Source organism: Lepidochelys kempii, chromosome 14, assembly GCF_965140265.1.
Source record: "Lepidochelys kempii isolate rLepKem1 chromosome 14, rLepKem1.hap2, whole genome shotgun sequence".
Taxonomy (NCBI): Eukaryota; Metazoa; Chordata; order Testudines; family Cheloniidae; genus Lepidochelys; species Lepidochelys kempii.
The window spans coordinates 27582140-27603273 of NC_133269.1; the positions used below are offsets into that span (position 1 = coordinate 27582140).

Consider the following 21134-nt stretch of genomic DNA (forward strand, 5'->3'; position numbering starts at 1 on the left):
TTTTTTGCATACTCAATAATAAATATAAGGTACAGTTGTGTCTTATCTTTACTGGACCTAAACACAGAACAAACCAGTGCTTTGCACAGTCTTGTCTGTTTTGTTGTTCTTTTGCTTTTTTGGTCAAAGGTGGACGGCTGTACAACAATTCTGAACTAAATTTAAAAATGCTTTACATAATAGAAAGGATAATGACTAATAACGAAAGAATGTATCTGCCAATATGTCCAAAGTTTCTTTCACACAAAAAAAAACCCAGTCAACATAGCCCAGTAATAATAATGATAACAGTAACAACAAAATCTGAGCTGTTGCTGTTGTCTTTTCAGCTTGGTTTTTGCATCATTTAACAGCTTGCGCCTCTGAAGCTCACCGTAGTAATTTGGTTCAACTTCCCTTGCACAAGTGCTGTAGGGACGTTGCACGACATACATTTCAATTTGATGAATTTCTCTCTCACACTGCAACTTGTTCAGAAATGGAATCAGATGGCTTCGGAAACACAGGAAACTGCCTTTCCCCCTGGTGCTGAAGTGTTTCTTTTTCTTTCTATGTTTTGCTTTTCTTAGCAGAAGGTCCCAGAGGAGCCACCTGCTGTCACATTCAAGGTCATTTTCTGGCACTAGATTACCTGAAATACTTTCTGATACCCAGTCACATTTTAACTTTTTCACCTCCCTCCCCACCCCCATGAACAATCGCAACCTACCCAAACACCACGCAGTGAGATGGCCCATAGCCACTTACAGAGCTACAATAACATGAGATGTAAACACAGTGGTTAGAGGTCTATAAAATCATGAGTAGTGCAGAGAAAGTGACTAAGGAAAAGCTATTTACTTGTTCCCATAACACAAGAATTAGGGGCCACCAAATGAAATTAATGGGCACCAGGTTTAAAACAAATAAAAGGAAGTTCTTCCTCACACAGCGCACAGTCAACCTGTGGAACTCCTTGCCTGAGGAGGTTGTGAAGGCTAGGACTATAACAGGGTTTAAAAGAGAACTGGATAAATTCATGGAAGTTAAGTCCATGAATGGCTATTAGCTAGGATGGGTAAGGAATGGTGTCCCTAGCCTCTGTTTGTCAGAGGGTGGAGATGGATGGCGGGAGACAGATCACTTGATCATTGCCTGTTAGGTTCACTCCCTCTGGGGCACCTGGCGTTGGCCGCTGTTGGCAGACAGGATACTGGGCTGGATGGACCTTTGCTCTGACCCAGTATGGCCGTTCTTATGTTCTTAGCCAAAGAATACACTTTGTGACTTGAAAGAAAACCACACCTATGTAGCTCAGCTCTGCCGGCATGGTACTATTTAAAAGGGAGCACGCATGAAGATTTATGGCATTTAGAAGACACCTTTAATACTTAACATCTGAGCGATTGTTGGGGCACTTTGGAGGCTCTTGTGGCTGCAAAACAATCAGCTGCTGGCTGCATTTGAGAAATGCTGTTCTGGAGTCTAAATGAACAAGGCCTTCCCTTAGCCACATGCTGGGGAAATGAGGTAAGACTCCTTCTCATGAGATCACTCCCTCTCAGCTGCAGAGAAAAGCTTGACAACGTAACCCTGAGTTTAAAAGGTTCAAAAGCAGATGGCACATACGGAGTTTAAACGAGACACACTTATTGCTTGAGGGCCCCACTGCCTGATTTTGAGATCTTGGCTTGTTCAAGTAGGTGTGAGTTGTATAAGTGTCACTTCTAGGAGTCTCATTTTGAGCCCCTTTCGAGTGCGGTCTCTTTTCCCATCTTTCAAGGTTTCTTCCCCACTTTGAACTCTAAGGTACAAATGTGGGGACCTGCATGAAAACCTCCTAAGCTTACTTTACCAGCTTAGGTTAAAACTTCCCCAAGGTACAAACTATTTGACCCTTGGACTTCCACTGCCACCACCAAACGTTTAACCGGCTTTCTGGGAAAGTGTTGTTTGGAAACGTCTTTCCCCCCAAAATCCTCCCCAAAACCTTGCACCCCACTTCCTGGGGAACGTTTGGTAAAAATCCTCACCAATTTGCATAGGTGACCACAGACCCAAGCCCTTGGATCTTAGAACAATGACAAAAGGATTCAGTTCTTGAAAAGAAACATTTTAATAGAAGAAACAGTAAAAAGAAAAGGATCATCTCTGTAAGATCAGGACGGTAAATACCTTACAGGGTAATTAGATTCAAAACATAGAGAATCCCTCTAGGCAAAACCTTAGGTTACAAAAAGACACACGGACAGGAATATTCATTCTATTCAGCTCAACATATTTTATCAGCCATTTAAAGAAATCATAAGCTAACGCATATCTAGCTAGATTACTTACTAAGTTCTAAGACTCCATTCCTGTTCTGACCCTGGCAAAAGCCTCACCCAGACAGACACAGACCCCTTTGATGTTCTGCCTCTTTCCAGCTTTTGAAAGTATCTTGTCTCCTCATTGGTCATTTTGGTCAGGTGCCAGCGAGGTTATCCTAGCTTCTTAACCCTTTACACGTGAAAGGATTTTTCCTCTGGCCAGGAGGGATTTTAAAGGTGTGTACCCTTCCCTTTATATTTATGACACCATCACATACACCTCAGGTTTGCTACAGATCCACCGTCTTCCCATGTAGCACCGTGAGCTGCTGACCCCTTTCTCGTCGTTCAGATACGCACAGTCACCTCCTCCTCTTAAGTGAAACCTGCCACACAGAAGCCAGGGAGCTGCAGTCAGGCAGAGGCCGGGCATTTCACACCAGTCCCAGCCAGGGGAGCCATTCTCCACAGTGCAGGCCTGAGTGCGGAGCAGCTACTCTCCCAGCCCCTCAGGAGCAGAGCTCAGGACAGCGGGGGCTTTGCAGAACCGCTGACTGTTCCTGACCCTCTATGCTGAGCAGCCCACAGGGGTGCTGAAGAATGGACAGTCCCCAGCAGGACAGAGAGAATTTGTTAGACTGATTGTCAAAAGGGACCGGCCCTCTAACAAGAGGGGCAGACCATCACCAGAACCAGACGACTGAGCAGGAAAAGCGGGGGACAGGAAGGATCTCGCCTCCTTGAAACACATGGAGCAGAACCAAGATGACACTGAAAGAAGAAATTGCATTCAGGGGTTTCCTTCTCCGTTGATCTATAACTCTTGAGCTTTCCATTGGGCATGGGGGAAAAAGAGAGTGTTGAAGAAGTTCCTTTGTGAAAGCATGTGTTCCTTGTTTGTAACCCTCACGTAAGTCTCCCAGAGTTCATCTGGTGTGGAGGGTGGAGCTCTAGGGACAACATGCCTCTCGGGAGATTTGGGAGGGTTCAGCACTGGTTTTGGATCCTACAGCAGCTGATCTGCAGGGTCCCACATCCTAAGGAGCATACCAGACAGGGAGTCTGTACCCCAGGAGAATGCCACAGAGGCTCGAACTCAGGACAGTGTCTGGTAGCTCTTCAGACCCAGTGAGGCTGGAAGCAGGTGGGATCCAAAGGTTGGGTCCAATACAGCAGAATGGGGACTGTCCATTGGGGAGCCCTGACCCAGCGCCAAAAGAGCCTGATTTTTCAAAGTACTGAAGTAACCCAGACCAGAGAAGTGGGGGGGGGTCTCCATCCCCCTCTAATGGCTGGCCTGCAAAAGAGCTTTATCAATCGGGGGGGAGTTTCAGTTAAAGAAGTGGATTCTTTCGCTCCTATGGCAGAGGCTCATGCTTCTACTGCTGAAGTCCCAGGGTTCAAGCAGCGCTGGTTTTGTGATCACACTTGGAGCCCACTGAAACCCATCGCGGGGTGTTGGGCAGCCATCACTACTGTACCCCGTTCCCGTGGGAGCCCCAGGCGTCCAGCACCTGTGAACCGCAGGCTCCTTTAACATCGGTGCCTTGTTGCGGATTCAGAGGCCTCACCAGCCAAGTCACTCAAACCTGCCGGCTGCAATCCCCAGCGGGACCTGCACCTGCCATGCAGTGCTCGGCATGCTGCCCTCTCCAGCAGCCACTGTTAACCTGAGCTCCCTGCTGCCTCCTTTCCCCAAGGCGGGTCAGACACCCCAGGGACCTTGCTGAAGAGGGCTGGGGGAGAACAGCGAGTGTCCCAGCTGAAATCCCAGCGCGCAGCGAGGGCATCTCTGGCTATGGCGGGCTCTGTCTCCGGCCCAGCACCGTGCTGCGGGGAGGAGCCGAGAGTTCAGGGACACGCCGGCTCCCATCGGTCTCCGATACACGCAGGACGCGAACGGACCAGGGTCGTGTCTGGTGGTTTCACTAGCACTGAATGGTGGATCTACCTGAGCTCAAACCGCTCAGACACCAGAATCCCCAAGCCCAGGGAATTAGTCCAGAGGGGTGAGAGAGACTCACAGGTGGTTGAATTTGGTGCCATTGGCCCATTTCCAGGGCTGACCCTGCTCCCTCCAGAGGCCGATCCAGTGGTCATAGACACCCTTATGGCGCAGCAGGAACGCCTTAAAGAAAGCTGAGGGACAGCAGGTATCAGCCCCACCTCCCATGCTCCCCCCCCCACCGCCCCTCCAGGGCTCTGTGCTGCAGAGAATCCCAGTCACATATTGAAGGGTGCTCAGTTTATTTTCAGGGGGGATTTTCCCCTCCCTCTTGCAAAGCACAAGATCCCCCGGGCAGTCTTAACCCTCCCACCGCACACAGCAGCCCCACCCCGGTGCTCCCAGTTACCCACACCCCAAGTCCCCCTGAGCTGGGGGCAGCTGTTGGGTCTGAGCTCTCTGCAGAGACGGCTCTTCTCACAGAGCAGCCACCGCTCACCCCAGCAAGGCAGGAGGAGGGAGGGAGGCAAGCTGAAGTGGGAGGGGTCAATGTGAAAGGATCCCCTCCTCCCCCGCCTCCTCAGCTGGCTGCTCCTTTCCCATCCCCACAACAGGAGCACTGGCTGGGTTCTCAGTCCCACTCCAGCAGCCAGCAGGCCAGGAGATGCTTGAGCCAGCCCTGCCCTAGACAGAAGCTGTCTCCCTATTTGGGGAGGGGGGCAGCGGAGAATGGGCAATCCCTGTGATCACACACAGGCAGTAGGGCCCTGGGCCCAGCCAGGGCTGGCGTTCAGCGGCTGGAAGTTCATTCACTCCGGCCTCCCAGCACGGGAGGGCTCACAGCTGCTCTTCACCCCATGGGGCAGAGCCCAGGTCCTGCTGCAGCAGCCATCCCTGTGCCCAGATTAGTGTCTGGCAACTCGAGAGTCTCTCACCGTTTCCTGATCACTGTCGATCCCAGCCAGGGAGGCACCCGGGGCAGAGCAGCGGCTTCGGCTGTCGGTCCAGCTCCCTTCCGTCTCTGAGAAATAGTAGCATTTCCCTCGGTATCCTTTCCAGCCGTCCGGGCACGAGGGGCTCGCAGGGGGGCACAGATCAGCTGATGAAAGCTGAGAGGTCAGCGCTGAGAATGAGACAGTCACATGGAGGGTAAGAATTGCAACGAGAATTGGGCATTTGACTGGTACAAAAATTGGTCAACTGACCAGTCAAATCTGTCAAAGAGTGGTCAGATATTTTAAAATACCAATTTATCAGAATTGGTTACCTCCCGCCAGGAAGAAAAAAGAGCAAGACGTCATTGTCTCCAGTAGGTTTAGCTTTCGATAGATATGGATCTACCTAATTTTTTAAAAAATGTACTTCACTGAGTTATTTTAGCTCAGAAAAAAAAGGCAAAACAATGAAACCAAGTTCTGGAAAACACCAGTGAGGCTCCAAGACGCAATCCGAAAGGCAGGCTGCCTCCTACCCCCAGGGCTCTCGCTGGAGCATTTGACTGCTGCCAAACAGGCAGTCAATTGACCGGCTTGCCAAGCCCATTGGGACCCCCAGCTGGGGCTGGTCCACTGCAATCAGATGCAGGGGGACGGAGACGTTTGTCACTGTAAATTTGCCTGGCAAGAAGGATTCCAGGGACACTCCCAGCCTGCGAGGGACTGACACAGCTCAGAGCATTTCACCCCAGGCACAAGATCAACAGCTGGACGTTCAACCTAGCAACAAACAGCAGGTGAACAACTGAGAAGAACGTGGGAACTTTCACTCAGGGACATGAAAGCCACAAGGGGGCGCCAGAAACCACAGCCATGGGAAGTGACCTGTTGCACTGTGGGCCAGGAATGATGGAACTTAATTCACCTCCTACCTGCAGACTTTTCTCTCCCCAAACACAGCAGCAAGAAAGGCACTTTCTGGAAGCCCTCACGGCTGTGTAACCCTTTCAGAGCCATGAAAGAGCAGCAGTGGGGTCACCCATAAGTGACACCAAAGAGGATTTGAAAGGCCTGTCTAGTTGAGAGGAGTTGGACTCAAACCCCTCCAGATGTTTTCGAGCACGTCACTTTTGTTTGCACCACAGTAACTCGGTAGCTGGTTTTCAAGCCTTCCCATGTGGCTGGCGCTCAGCGAGGAACAGACACTCTAAGTTGGGAAGAGTTAGGAAACGTGGCAGCGGTGATCAGAAAGCGAGCATGTGTTCACCTCACTCACAAGGCATGTCTGACCCTGTAGATTTCACTGTCCAGTGCACGGTAGCCCACACCCCTGCCCTACTGAACTGAGCAGAGAAGTCAGTGACTAACAGTTGATGGCACAGGCTGTCTCCACCATCCATCTCCAGCTCAGATGCCACATGTTCTGCAGAGCTCCCTGCACCTGCAGGTGTGTAACCAACCTTAAGCTCACAGATTCCCACCTTACACAGCGAGAACCAATGCTGCCCATTGCAACAGCCTGCCATTACAGCAGGGAGCTGGGATTCAGGGCGCATCTGTATCCGAGCAATCTGCACCAGTATAATCACAGTGACGCAGTGACATCAGGGCAAACACCTCCTGGAGATGCGCTGGAGCAGTGCGGCTCGCTCTGGTAACTTCCTGCAGCAAACTGCACCAAGGCAAGCTCCTTTGTGCACCAGTGCAGTGCGTCTGCTTTAGCGGTTTGCACCAATTCAACTACACGGACGTCATGACATCGGCACAGAGGATTCCTAATGCAGACGGACCTGGATTCAATCCCCTCTGCCAGCTGCTAAACCCTCCTGGGGCCCAGTGATCGGATCCCAGGACAATAGAGAAATCCCACCCCCGACATTCCCCAGCACGCCCTGCCCCTGACAACGGGGGGATACAACAGGGTTCATGTTCACCGGAAACAGACGCCCTCTGCATGAGCACACGCTGTCTGTGCAGCCCGGGGGAGTGAATGGTGCTAAGGGACACTTCATGGCCAAGCTCAGCGATTGGGGGGTTTCCACACTGCGCTGGTGGAGGGGTCTTGACTTAATTCTATGGCTCATTTCAATAACACGGCAGCACCTGCCGCCCGGCCACAGGCGTGACCTGAAGATCCAGGAAGGCCAAGCTGGTAACCTCAGAGTAACACAGGGAAGGCAAAGGGCTCAGGGTTGCACTGCATCCTGTCCCACTGGACACCCTGGTCAGGGACTGCTTCATGGCGCGTGGCAAAGGTGACTTGGGTCCAAAGTGCTCAGAGATGGGCTGGGGGGGCTAATGTCAGTCAGATCGTCCTGACACAGAGAGTGCCCAGGTGCAGGGGTCTGGGAGGAAGATCCCCCAGGAATCCTCTGCCCCAGGGGCAGAAGCCGGACAGGCCGGGAGGAGAGAGTGAGTGTGGCAGGTCACGGGGGAATGGGATGGGCGGAGATCATAGATGGAGGGGAAGGGAGCGGGGCGGAAGCTGGGAACTCACCTGCCAGAGCAATGATGGCAGCAATCAACGCAGACCATACAACTATCACTGCAACCACAACTCTACAGGTTGGACTTTTCTTGCAGTTCCAAGGAGGGTCTGAAACAGAAAGACCCGTCAGGCAGGGCTGGGAGGACACGTCTCACTGACAGCACCGGGGCTGGAGCTGCCCTGCAACATGCACCGTTCTTGTCTAGTTTTTGTAAAGCTCTCCAACACCACTTTCTACAAACCATTACCCTCTGATCCCACTGAGGGTTTCCAAAAGTTAGTGCCTGTCTCACCCACCGCAACCTGCAAGGTCTCGTGCCAGCAAAGGGAAGCTGCTCCCAGATCTGGAGCTGCATTCGCATGTCCTGAGGGCTGTCCTGCACCATGGTCACTACGGGCAGGTAGGTCATCAACCTCCATCTCTGTCCCAGCTGCAGGATGGCCTCTGGTTCCTGCTCCCTCAGGCACCTGGAGATACTGAAAAAGGGGTGGGGTTGGCAGAACAGGAGAACACCCCATGAGGTTAAGAAATGGCAGTGAGAGCCTTTTCCCTCCCTGGGAGATTATGGTGTCCCTCTGTGGGGACTCCCTTCCTGGCAGATGCTAGTGAGCTATTGAAAGAGCTCAGCCTGTTTAGATTATAAAAAAGATTGGGTGGTGACATCATTGAAGTGTTGAAGTGACTTCATGGAGAGAAAATATTGGGTATTAAAGGGCTCATTAATCTATCAGAGAAAAGCATAACAAGACCCAGTGGCTGGAAACTCAAAAGAGACCAATTCGTATTAGAAAGAGGGCACACATATTCAACAGTGAGGACGAATCACCAAAGGAAGAAACTAGAAAGGGAAGTGGTGGGAATTCCCCACCTCTTGATGTCTTCTAATGAAGACTAGATGCCTTTCTGGAACGTGTGTAGTCAAAAATTAGCTCCTATGCTCTACAGAAAGCATGTGATATGCAGGGGGTCAGATGACACGCTCTAATGGTCTCTTCTGTCCATAAAGTCTGCTAATTGATGAAAAATGAGCCTAGCATGGGGAGAAGCCTCTGATGTTTTACTGTGTTCGGCTTGAGCCCACAATGAACGCTCATTGAGAGGGGTGATCTAGGGGAAGCAGCTCAAACATCCAATGTGGCTGGACAGGGGCAGGACATCAGCACTGCAGGGGAGGGGTGGGTGTGGCAGTGACATCACAAGGGCCTTTGGCAGGACCTCAGCCTATTGGACAAAGGTGGTAGGGAGGCGATGACCTCACAGAGAGATCTTGACATCAGCCAGGCAGGACAGGGGTGCAGGACAGGGGCCACCTCGGAGATCCCTGTGGCTTTGCTTCAGCACGTCTCCTTCTCGAGGTCTCTCCTAGAGGACTGAGAGAGCATTCACTTTCACATTCGTGAGCGCAAGGAGGACCCTCTTCGGAGTTTTCTCCTTTTCTTTTAGTGGTTTTGCTCGAAAACAGACGTCCCTGTATAGAAGGTAAGAGCCTCGGAGAGGTTTGGAACCTGTTCAGTCTGATCCATCAGGTGTCGGCTGATTTTTAGGAATGGAAAACACTAGATTGCGGGGGCAGCATTTTATTTCCGACCTAAGACTTTGTCCCTTAGAATTACTGGGGACATTGGGGTTTCTCCTTTTTGTTTTCCCTTTTCCTGTCTCTCCCTCCTTTCTCGTCTTCTCTTGCATCTTTGTCCTTTTCCCCTGCTTTCCTTTCACCACCAGGACCTGTCTGTGCGTGTGGAGTTGGGGACGGAGGGAGGGAGGGGGGGTTGCACTCCAACTCTCATTGCGGGAGGCCCTCCCAAAGACATGTGGCTGGAATAGTGCTCTAAGAGTGACTCCCTCCGGTGGTGACCCGGGACATCTGGTGAGAACTCTCAGCTTTCTGCTTCTCAGAGTCTCAATGCTGATTGGGGGAGTTTGGGGCTATTGTGAGGGAGGAGGCTCAGGTCCTTGTGACCCTCTTTTAAGACCAAGGAAATAGGGCGTAACCAAACATGTATTTGATTGCACTTGCCGCTTTTCTCCATTCATTGTCTTGGAGTAATTCACGATTCTCTCTCTAATGGGCTAGTTCTTCTAAAATACTTACTAAAGAATTAGGTTTTAATAAAGCCAAATGCAACCCCATACCTCCAGTAACAAAGGAGTCAGGCGGCACCCTACAGAATTGGGGACAATCCGCTGGAAAGCAGTGACCCTGAAAAGGATTTTGGGGTCATAGTGGACAAGCTGTTCAACATGAGCTGTCAATGTGAAACTGTGTTAAAAAAGGTTAAAGCCATTCTTGGCTGGATAGAGTAGTGAGGATGGAAAGGGAAGTGAAAGAGCATTGGTGAGACTGATGTTGGAATGTTGAATCCAGTTCTTGTGTCCACATTTTGAATATTATGTTAAAACAATTGGAGAGGGTGCAGAAAAGATTCATAACTGAGTGATGGGGATGATGCCCTATTATGAGACATTGAAAAAGCTCAATCTGCTTAGTATATACAAGAGAAGAATGAGAAGTGAGTTGCTTGACTTCATGGAGAGAAAATGTTGAGTATAAAAGGGCTCTTTTATGTCTCAGAGAAAGGCATGACAAAACCCCATGGATGGAAGCAGAAATCAGAAAAAGGATAATGACAATAAGACCCAGATTTGTAAGAGGGTGGTGTTAGGGGGCTTATTCCTTCACCCACTTACTTCCCTGGTCCTTCTCACATGAACAGAGAGCAACAATACCCGAAGTCCAAAGGTGCAAACAATTCGATGTTTATTGGGGTGAACTTCCAGCAAGCATGATTCCAGTTTCCTTCCTTAGTATCCTCCTTCCCAGCTCTGACACCACAGAGCCTTACACCTATGTCCCTGTTCCGATTCCTGCCCTTAGCCAAGCATGATTCCAACTTCCTTACTCCCATTCCCTGTTCCCATTTCCCCCTTTAGCAAAACATGATTCCAATTTTCTTACCCCCATTCCCTGTTCCCATCTCCCCCTTTAGCAAAACATGATTCCAATTTTCTTACCCCCATTCCCTGTTCCCATCTCACACACCCACATGCCCACCCCCACCCACCCCCCATTGACTACAGATTATATAGTAAAACTTGAGTTCTGCTTAGCTATACCTTAACCAATCATTTTCCTGAAATTTAACTAACCAATCCTAACATATTGTAACATGATTATGTAACCAATTATATCCCACCACCTCAATTAGTTTACACCTAGCAAAATTAATTATACAGCAGACAGGAACAATCACAGAACCAGACAGAGATTATACAGACAAACAACAGCAAAGTGGGAACTATAATGACAAAACAATACAGAAGTGAGGATTTCACATCCCAGCTATTGATAAGTGAGTTCTTGCCAGACAGGATGCTATCAAACTAAGTTTCCTTTCACATTTTCTAGGCACTTCCCTTTCTCTGGAGGTGATAGGAATACAATCCTGTCCTGATACTGCCTAACAGCCCAATAGCACCTTATTTCAATGTGACTAGTTTGGAATGTGAGGATGTGACCGTTCGCTTCCCAGTTTATGGCTGCCTCTGCTGCTTAGCCAAAGGCCTTAGCCTAAGAACAGGGCCTCAGACTGTCACAGTAAGAGAAGGCCCTTACACCAGCAGACAGTGATTTTGATTCTTTCTTTTATACCTCTATCACTAGCCAAGTGATAAGAATACACCTAAATTCTTAGAGTATAGGCCTTTGCAGACAGGCCTGAATATCTATATCCTAACAGGTGGTTTGTCATTGGCACAAAGTACCAAGAGAAATGATGGCTTCTCCATCTCTTGATCTCTTCGAATAAAGACTAGATGCCTTTCTGGAAAATGTTTGAGTAAAAGAAAAGCCCAGCTCTTCTGACATACAGGAGGCCTTAGGATACGCAGGGGATCAGATTAAATGCTCGAATGGTTCCTTCTGGCCATAAAGTCAACTAACTTGTGAAAACCTAATTGCGGCCTGGGGAAGAACTTCTGTGTTCTACTATGTAGTCGGTGTCACCCCACAAGGAAGTGACATTGAGTGGGGTGATCCAGGGGAAGCGGCTGAAACATCCAATGTAGCTGGACAGGGGCAGGACATCAGCACTGCAGGGGAGTGGTGGGTGTGGCAGTGACATCACAAGAGCCTTTGGCAGGACCTCAGCCTATTGGACAAAGGTGGTGGGGAGGCGATGACCTCACAGAGAGAACTTGACATCAGCCAGGCAGGACAGGGGTGCAGGACAGGGGCAAGCTCGGAGATCCCTGTGGCTTTGCTTCAGCACGTCTCCTTCTCGAGGTCTCTCCTGGAGGACTGAGAGAGCATTCACTTGCACGTACGTGAGCGCAAGGAGGACCCTCTTTGGAGTTTTCTCCTTTTCTTTTAGTGGATTTGCTCGAAAACAGACGTCCCTGTATAGAAGGTAAGAGCCTCGGAGAGGTTTGGAACCTGTTCAGTCTGATCCATCAGGTGCTGGCTGATTTTTAGGAAAGGAAAACATTAGATTGTGGGGGCAGTATTTTATTTCCGACCTAGGATTTTGTCCCTTAGAATTACTGGGGACATTGGGGTTTCTCCTTTTTGTTTTCCCTTTTCCTCTGTCCCTCCTACCTTTCTCTTCTTGCTTCCTTTGTCCTTTTCCTCTGCTCTCCTCCCACCACCAGGAGCTCTGTGTGTGGAGCGGGGTCCGGGGGGGTTGTGGGAGGCCCTCACAGAGAGGTGAGACTGGACTAGTGCTCCGAGAGTGATCCCCTCGGTGGTGACCGGGGCCATTCTTTGGGCTATTTAATGAGAACCCTTAGCCTCCCACCCCTCAAAGTCTCAACCTTGATTGGCTGAGGAGGGGGCTATTGACAGGGAGGAAACTCTGGTCTTTGTTGTTCTCTTTTATGACCAAGCAAATAAGTCACAATCAGTTATACGTTTGACCAATGTGGATGCTGCTCTCCATTCATTGTCTCGGAGCAGTTCATGATCCTCTCGAACATTCCAGTTCTTCTGAAATAATTGCTGAATAATTACTATGAACAATTGTTGGTCTGTAGCTCATTTGAGAGCAATTCTGCTACTGACTGGCTGCATCAGCTAAGACAAGTCCCTGCTCCTTTCTCAGCCTTCGTTTCTCCTTCTGTCAAGAATGAATAACAATCCTCTCCCACTTACCTCACCATGGGTGGATGCTGGGGATCCACTGAACAGTGTCACTCGGAGCAGTGCAGACTGGGGGGTGTCCTATCACACTGAGCCATATCAGATTATAACCTAATATTCAATTTGATTTGTATTTTATTGTTTTGGAATTGTGAAAAGCAGCAACTACTTAGCTCAGAGTGAAGCATCTCATCCAATTTTCTAGAGCATAGTGTCTCCACTTTGTGTATGATGAGACAGTTGAATGCACTGTGACGGACAGGAGATGCTCTTGTTTTGCAAATAGATATTTTTGCAAAGAATTTTCATCCTACTTGTTATGATTTCAAGAAACAAAGTGGTTTCCTTTGAATGGATTTTCTGACAGAAAAAGGTTTCCATGAAAATGTTCACCCCTTATTTCCTGGGCCTTATCCCTGCCTCTGGGGGGTTGTTGTCTGTTAGTTAGAACAGGAATCAGGACAGTTGTCTTCTCTTTCTGGCTCCGTCACCGCTTCGCTGTGTGACACCTTGGGTAGGTCCAATGGGAACAGGGTCAATTCTCTAACTCCAGGCAGCAGGAAGCCTGGGTGAGATAAGGGATGTTAAGGCCATCTGCGAAGGAGAAAGGGATGTTTCCAGGTGTTGAATGTCAAGAACTCTAAACTTTGCTAAAATGGATAGTCTCGAGAAACAAGAACTAGTTGGGGCCAAACTTTAACCATTGTCTTTTATAAAGCCCATTCAGGAATGTGAGTCCCAGAGAGCCATAGAGAGGGGGAGCAACTTGCCCAAAGTCCCACAGATCAAGAGGCAGCAATGGAAGCAGGAGTGACACTCTCTCTCAAAGGCAGGGGGACCAGACATTAGGGCCTGGTTGCAATTGCCAGCTGTGGGAGGGAGTGTGCGGCAGTGGTCAGTGAAGGGGTCCATCCATGGCTCTGACACTCGGTGTGACCCTGTGGTCGCAGCTGAGGCCCGTTTGCCGTCAGTAGGGTTGGGGTCCCATGGCTACAGCCCAGTGGGTTTGGGAGGCTCCAGGAAGGTGAGTAAAGTGCTGGGATGTCAGGATCCCGGAGGCGCTGTCACCTCCGCCCTAGGGCCGTGTTCTGCACCCCCTGCTGCTGGCTGAGTTTCTCCGTCCCTTGGCAATCAGACAGACTCTTGTTTTCACAGCCAGTCGATCGCCCTCGTGTCATCACCCTGCCTGCTGGCTGGGCAGGGTAACTCCTGAGGTCACCACCCTCTCCAGCCTGCCTTGGGCTTGGAGAGTGAGGAGGAGGGTGACGGACGTCTGCTGACCCTGAACATCCGCCATCCATTGTACCATCACTGAGAGCACGTGAGTGGCATTCGGGTTCCTCGGTGTGTTCCCCTCTCTGTCTGGGGGAGAGACTATCTCCAAAGGGGGATTTCATTTGCAAACAGCCCCCAAGAGCCCCTCACTCTTAGGCCAGGCAGGGGCTTCTCCAGAGCCGTCTCCAGTGTGTTTGGAAAGGTTCCAGCAATGGGGCTTCCCAGCCCTTCCCCTCCCAGCCCTTCCCTCCCAACCCTTCCCCAGGCTGAGAGTCTCTGAGGTGAACCAGACCCTGTGAGCTGCTGAGCCTGGAAATCAATGGGGAATGAGGAGGGCTCTGTGCTTCCTGTGCCGAGGGCCTTTGTGACTTTGATGTGAGGAATGATTTCCCAGGAGAAGTCCGGACTCCTGGCTTCTGTTCCTTCTCTAGCCTGGGTGGGAGAGTGGCCTGGGACGACAGGAGGGGACTGCTTCTCCAGAGTAACCGATGGTCTTTGGGACTGACCTCATTGCTGGAAAAGGATGAGACTTCCTGGCTATTGCAGCAGCAGGGATTACGAGGGGGAACGTTGGGAGCGGATCATGCAATGAACTCCTGCCCGTGTGTGTAGATGGCACTCCCTGCACTCCTGTGCGGGCAGAGGGGGCGGCTGTGGCTGGAGCAGGGAGGAGGAGGGACGGAAAAGGCCCAGGAGTGAAAGGCTGCCTTGAGCCCAGTCTCACCCCTGCTCCCCGCTCGGTTCCAGGATGGCCAGGCTCCTGCGGATGTTGCGGAGGAAGGCTCTGCAGGTGGCCCCAGAGCCTGAGGGAAGCAGCTGCCGTCTTCCCAAGGGGCAGAGCAACCCCTGCATCCCTGCTGGCGGGGAAGCAGCTCCCGTCCAGGCCAGACGGCGGAAGTGCCCGGCCTTCTGGAAAAGGACCCCGGCTCCCGGCGCAGGCGCCGAGCTGGGAGAGGCCCCGACTAGGCCCCAATGGAGCTGGCCCAGGCTGCGGTTTTGCAGACAGGACCCAGCCCAGGAGGGGCGCCGGGCAGGGTGGCTCTGGGGCTTGTTGTGTGGGCAGCAGCGGCCCCAGGAGCCCAGACCTCGTTCCCATCAGGAGGCATCGCCCTGCCCGGTCTCTGAGGACCTTCCAGCCCCTGCAGGCCAGGAGGGGGAAGGTCCCTGTCCCAGCACGGGCAGCTCAGCCTGGGACAGCGGCAGCACCTGGGCATCTGGCAGCAGCCAGGCCGATGGAGGCCACTGCTTTGTTCCAGGTGAGGAGCCGGGCTGGGCTCCGGGAGGGCTGAGGACGGGATGTGAACACCCTGGGCCCAGATGCTCTCCCAGGGATACGGGGGGGGGGTCCCAGCCCAGGTGTCTGGCCTGAGCCCCGCGAACCCCACGGACAGCAGCAGCCATCACACAGCTGCCCCTTCCGCACGGGGACCTGGGGGTGGGGGCATGAAGAGCTGCTGCCACTTTGGTCCTTGCTGCTCCAGGGCCGGGGGAATCGGCACCTCCCCTGGAGTCCTGGCCAGTGGAGGGGGGTTTCTTCTCTGGGCTTCTGCAGCTGTTGGGGGCTGAAGGCATCCCTGAGAGGGAGGTTTGGGGCCCCATCTGCCCTGGGTGCCTGAGGTGGGAAGGGGGGTCTTGAATCCTGCTCTGCCCACCACGCCCCTGTCCTTCCCTCCCTGGTGCAGGGACCCCCCTGGATTCGGAGCAGGAGGAAGGGGTGGACGTGGCCAAAGATGAAGCTGCTCTCAAGGTCATCCGAGAGCAGCTCCAGTGCAGAGATAAGGTACAAATGTTCCCCACTGGGCTGGAACCAAGATTGCCCTGCCCCTTCCCAGCATCCCCACCCCCTGCCGAGGGTCTTGTGCCTCCTGATCCACCACCCCCAATGGGACCCTTTTACATCCATGATGTGGGACCCCCAAGATGGGGGTGTCCCACAACAGCCAAAGTCATCTCCCCCCACAGGCACTGTCCCAGTTCCTGATCCTGCTTGTGTAGGAGTGGTGGGGGATTTGGACAATAGGCGGGTCCCCACAATCCCCCATTGAGGCCTGAGCCCTGGAGCTGGTGTGGGTGGGGCAGGAAGGTCCCTCATTAACAGGTTGTCTCTCGCTATACCCCACTCCCGGTGGGTACAGGATGAGGGGCAGCAGCTCCTGTTCCTTCAGGCCATCTACCCCGCATGTCTGGCTGCACGGGAGAGAGGGGAGGACACGCTGGAGCCGCGCTGCTGCAAGGCGGCTGTGGTGAAGAGGATCGTGGTGAGTGAGACACGCCATACGGCAGCTGGAGGGAGGGGGAGAATTGTGGGGCTGGGGGGCAGCTGAGAGTGGGGGACAAGGAATCTCATGGTCCCAGCTCAGTCGTCGGGATGGGGCTGAATGGGGGCACTTTTGACAGGGAGGAGGAGAGAAGGGGATTGGGAGTGAGCTGGGCAGGAATCCGAGAAGGGGGACAAGTCGGATGGGCAGGAAGGAATTGGAGGAGCGGGAGGTGGTGGGGGATCCTGCTGGCCATGTGGGGCACTGGCTGTGTCATCTCCTCACTGGGAGGCATCAGTCGGGCCTGAATCTCACACGCTCCTTTGTCTCTTTCACGTCTCACAGGAGCTCATCGAGGAGCTTCCCGATGACTCGTCACCCAGCGCCGTCCTCGCCCACTCCCTGGCTGCAGTGGGCTACCTCTGGTACTGAGACAGCCCCACCCCCCCACCCTGCCGGCTCCCCTCACCCCAGTGCTGCTCAGGCCCAAGGCTGGGAGTCACCGTCACTGTCCCTCCCAAGTCACCTCCCAAGAGTGGCGCCTCTGGCAGAGATGGTGGGGTGGGGAGGGTCACTCTCTCCTGGCGGGGCTCTTCTTTTCACTCCCATAACATGACAGGGGCCTTGGGAAGGGGCTCACTCCCGGGCTCCGATACAGGAGGGGCAGCAGGCTCCAGGGAACAGCAGCTATTCCTGTCCTGCCACTGTCTGTCTGGGACACCTTGGCCTTGTCATTCCCTAGCGAAGTGCCTCGGTTTCCATTCTCGCCAGCCTGTGCCTCTATCCCTGTGGCTTGGTGTCTGTGTTGGCGACAGTCCCACCCAGTACTGCACAGTCTAATACAGCTCCTCTCTCTTGCCAGCACCATGAAACCTGCCCTGGAGCCAGCCCTAGAGACCCACCTCTTGCGAGCTGCCCTTCACTCCGTCTTCACCCTGGGCACGGAGAAGGACACCACCAGCATCCAGGTACCTCCTCCTCCATCTTCCTCCTCTTCCAGAGTAGTCCTTGGTCCCTACTCCCTTGATTCGCTGGAGCTCCAGATTTAGGGGTGGGGTAGTGGAGATGGAACAAGCTGCAGGCTTGGATCCTTCCCTCCAGCAGGGAAGAGATTACCCCTCCCTGGGGGATTTTTCTTTCTTTCTTTCTTTCTTTCTTTCTTTCTTTCTTTCTTTCTTTCTTTCTTTCTTTCTTTCCTAAGCCGTGTTTGGCCCAGAAGCCCAGGTTCCATCCATAGCAACTTGGCTGTTTCCTACTCTTCTGCCTACAAGGCCCTCTGCAGAGACCTGCTAAGCTCATGGATTAAAGCTCCAGGGGTCATCAATTCTTGCAAATTGCCTGCAGTGGGATGTGAAGGAGAGAGGCCAGGAGATGTGTTTGGGAGTCTCCCCAGTGCTTCCCAGAGACCCCTCTTCCCATCCTGTGGCAGGTGTAGGCCCAGGTTCCCTAACTCTGACCCATGCTTTGCAGACTCTGCAGAAAGTCATCGCAGAGGTCCTGGATGCCATGCTGGGGAACCTGCTGGCAGAGTCCCCAGACACAGACAGGCTCCACTTCATCTTGGAGGTGAGCCCCATTTCACCGTAACTCTTTGGGGGACTGGTAAGGAGAAACTGGAAGATCCATTTTCTACTCTGTCCTCCTAGCTGGGTCCCCAGTGGGCCGTCCTTGGTTGGTGGGTCAGTGCAATGTAGTGTCAGGTCCTTCCTTCTTGAGGAACAGAGGAAGGAGCTGGGACTCCAAGCCAGAGCTCTGCCTGGTTCTGCTGAGCACTAAGCACAGGGCTCCTGGCTGTCTTGGGGAGAGAGAGTCTGAAAATCCACCCTTCCCCCTCCCCTCCAACACACAGAGCCCATGAGATTAGGGAGCTACTTCTCAGAGAAGAGGCACATGCTCCTTCCTAGAGAAACAGGAGGGCCCCAGGGAATCAGCCCTTCCCTCTGATCTGCTCTGAAATTCCTGGGGGGATTGTGCTCTCAGTCACTCCCTACTTCCCCCCAAGGATTTGCATAGCAGGGAAGGGCCGAGGGTTCAGTCTTCTTTCTGGTGAACTGTTCAGGAATCAGGAATTCTGGGAGGATGGGACCAGCCCCTAGATTGTCCCAATCTAGAGAGATGCGGAGAAGTTGTGACCTGAAGGGTACAAGCTGCATCCTGGGGGAAATAATCCCCTTCTAAAGCTCTGCCATCAAGGACTCAGCTATTTCCCCCTGCGCAGAATGTCTCAGGCCCCTGGGGCTGGAGGCGTGGGGGGCTCATTTGTAAAGCAGGAGCAGCTGGCCACTGAGTCTGACCTGCCTCCTTTCCCCACAGCATGTCAACCTCTGGGTCGTGTCCAGGGTGTCGCAGGAGCGAGCCAGGGCCATCAGGAGCAGCACAGCCCTGCTGAGATACACAGTCACTCTCCCTGAGTTTGACGTAAGTGAGCTCCGAGCCCAGCTTGCTGGCTCCAGGCGGAGGCGGGCTGGCTCCAGCGGGCTGCAGGATCTGCTGCTGCTGCCGGGGCTGTGGCTTAGGAGGGTTCTTCATGGGGAGGCAGAGTCAGAGCAGGACTGAGCTAGCTTGAGTCAAGTTCTTCTTGTCCTGGTTCAGTGTTGACCCTGGGCCTTTAAGGGGACCATGCTCCAGCCCCTGCTTGGCATCCCGGGCTCCCTTGGCAGCAGAGCAAATGAAGGTTCGATCTCAAGCTCCTCTCCCCCAGCATCTCCTGTAGAGGGGCTAAGGGGAAGGAGCCCTCTGGCCCAGGGCAGACAGGGAGCTGAGAGGAAAATGCTGATGGAGTCCCCTCTGCTCTCTCTTCCATTAGATCTCAGCCGAGTTCCCTCAGATGGGTCGCCATGTGGCCCAGCTGGCTCTATTTGTCAGCGATCCAGACAAGGACATCAGCCGGCAGGCCAGGGAGGGGACTTACCGGCTCTACCAACTGCTGCTCCAACAGAAGGGTAAGGAACCCAGCTGGGACACGGAACCCAATAGGGGACTGAGAGTGACCATATGTTGATAATGGGACCCTAGACCATTTCTCTCAGACTGACCCCAGCCGGAGGACAAGTCTCTCTCTGCCTCTGTTCTTCTCCATTCCACTGTGCAGCCACCAATGGGATTGGAAGGACACAGAAACTGCAACCAGAATGAGGAGAAAAGTCGCTCTCTCTCTCTCTCTCTCTCTTCCAGGTCTGACCATACATGACGTGGAGGATCTCTGGTGCTATGACTGGCACCAGGACAGAAGGCTCTTAGGCTACAAGAATACAGCCAGAGTGGGGGAGGTAAGGGCACTGTGCCAGGGCATGACACAGCTCAGGGAGTGTAGCTGGCTGGGTTCCCTGCAGTGGAGGCCTCCTGAAGACAGGAAAAGAGCCTGCTCCTTATTTCCAGCTCACAGTTCCTCATCCAGCAACCAGTGGGACACGCTGGTGCCAAAGGTCCCACACTGGGACTGGGCCAGGAGTCTCCTTGTTCTTGTCAGGCTGCAGGTTGGATTCCCCTTGAAGAAACCAAGGAGCTGCAGAGGCCATTCCCAGCGAGGAGAGAAATCACTAAGCTGCGGGGAAGAGACCTTTGGTCTGTCAGCTCCAACCCCCTCCTCCCCTCAACAACACACGCACACTCCTCTAGCCGCTGAGGTGCAGGAGATCTCTCTGCTGGAAGCAAGACAGAGTCCCCTGTCGTCTCTGTGCCCTGCACCGCAGAGTGGGCCTGCTCACACACATTAGAGATCCATTTCCAGCCCATCCTGGCCCCTGCCATAAATTGCCTTCCCGAAAGAGCCACTGAAGGCTTTGGTCCCTCAGCATCTGCGACCTTTTAATAAAGGGGCTTCCATGAGCCCTGGGACCCTGAAAGCCTCCTGGGGAATGAACTGCCTTGGCCACAGCAGCTCTCTTCCCCGCCCTTTCGGGCACTAGACGCCATTGTACCGCCAGGACTTGGAGGCTGGCTCTGGGCAATCTACTCGAGCCTCATGTCCTCTTGGTTTTAGGTCTTTGAAAAATTCTTCTCCGTCGGGCAGAGAAGATCCTTCGTACAGACAGCATTGCTGGCCATCCACGACCCCCTGCTGCGTGTCAGCCAGGCTGGGCTGGTGCTGGTCTACTCCCTCCTGGGGGAAGCCCAGCAACTGATGGGGGACACGGTAAGCAGCTGCAATTGACTCAGAAGCTTGGGGTGGGACCCAGGGCCTCATTCCCATCCTCTCGCCATTTGCTGGCCTGGTAGCAAGGAGCCTAGTGGGGACTTCTGGCCTTCATGGACTTCTGTTCTTAGGATGTGGTGCTCTGCTATCACTCCTGGGAAGGACAGGAGAGTCCCCTAAGTGCCCTCTGGGAACCTTTCCTGCCCCACAGAGCTGCACCCATTTCCCCATGGCCTAGTGTCCATGTCACCCCAGCCACCATCGAGAGTTGCTCCCATCCCTGGCATCCTGGGAGGCCAAGGACTGACTGGTGATGGTGACTGACTGAGGCACATGGGTGTGGAAAGCTGGTCTTGCTGCTGGTAGGGCCTGACCCGCTCTCGAGAGATTGGGAGGATTCAGTCGTCAGGGGCTGCTGACCTGCCCCATTCACCAGGGCTGCCATCCTGTGGTTTCAGGTTTTGTCACTGGGGTGTCTTGGTTAAAGGTCTCAAGCTCTCCCCATTCCACTTCACTGCTGCCAGAATCCCTCCCACCCCCCGCCACCCTTCTAGAGCCCCCTCCCTGCCCTACCTGGGTGGGGATGGAGGTAGGGGTGGAAGAGAGGGTCCTCCGAACTTGAGCGGTGTCCCCAGGTGGGTTGGAGGTGGAACAGCTGTCAGGGGCACTGATGGG

At 53.1% G+C, this 21134-nt stretch overlaps 1 protein-coding gene across 1 annotated transcript; it reads right to left on the reverse strand.

Moving 5' to 3' along the window:
- Positions 1–689: 689 nt before the first annotated feature.
- Positions 690–19512, reverse strand: LOC140898095 (C-type lectin domain family 2 member D-like). The gene is made up of 7 exons (XM_073311547.1): positions 19506–19512; positions 16794–16868; positions 7666–7764; positions 5169–5356; positions 4313–4416; positions 2557–2674; positions 690–1754 (listed from the first exon to the last, which is right to left on the reverse strand). Exons 1-7 carry the CDS (start codon positions 19510–19512, stop codon positions 1716–1718), a joined length of 630 nt encoding a protein of 209 aa, XP_073167648.1. The 3' UTR covers positions 690–1715.
- Between the last annotated feature and the right edge of the window lie 1622 nt (positions 19513–21134).

Excerpts from the sequence above, each read along its gene's own strand:
- LOC140898095 (XM_073311547.1), bottom strand. Across the intron at positions 5,357-7,665 it reads TGCCATCATTGCTCTGGCAG|CGCTGACCTCTCAGCTTTCA; the intron begins GTGAGTTCCCAG and ends TCTCATTCTCAG. Across the intron at positions 4,417-5,168 it reads TCGACAGTGATCAGGAAACG|GCGTTCCTGCTGCGCCATAA; the intron begins GTGAGAGACTCT and ends GCTTTCTTTAAG.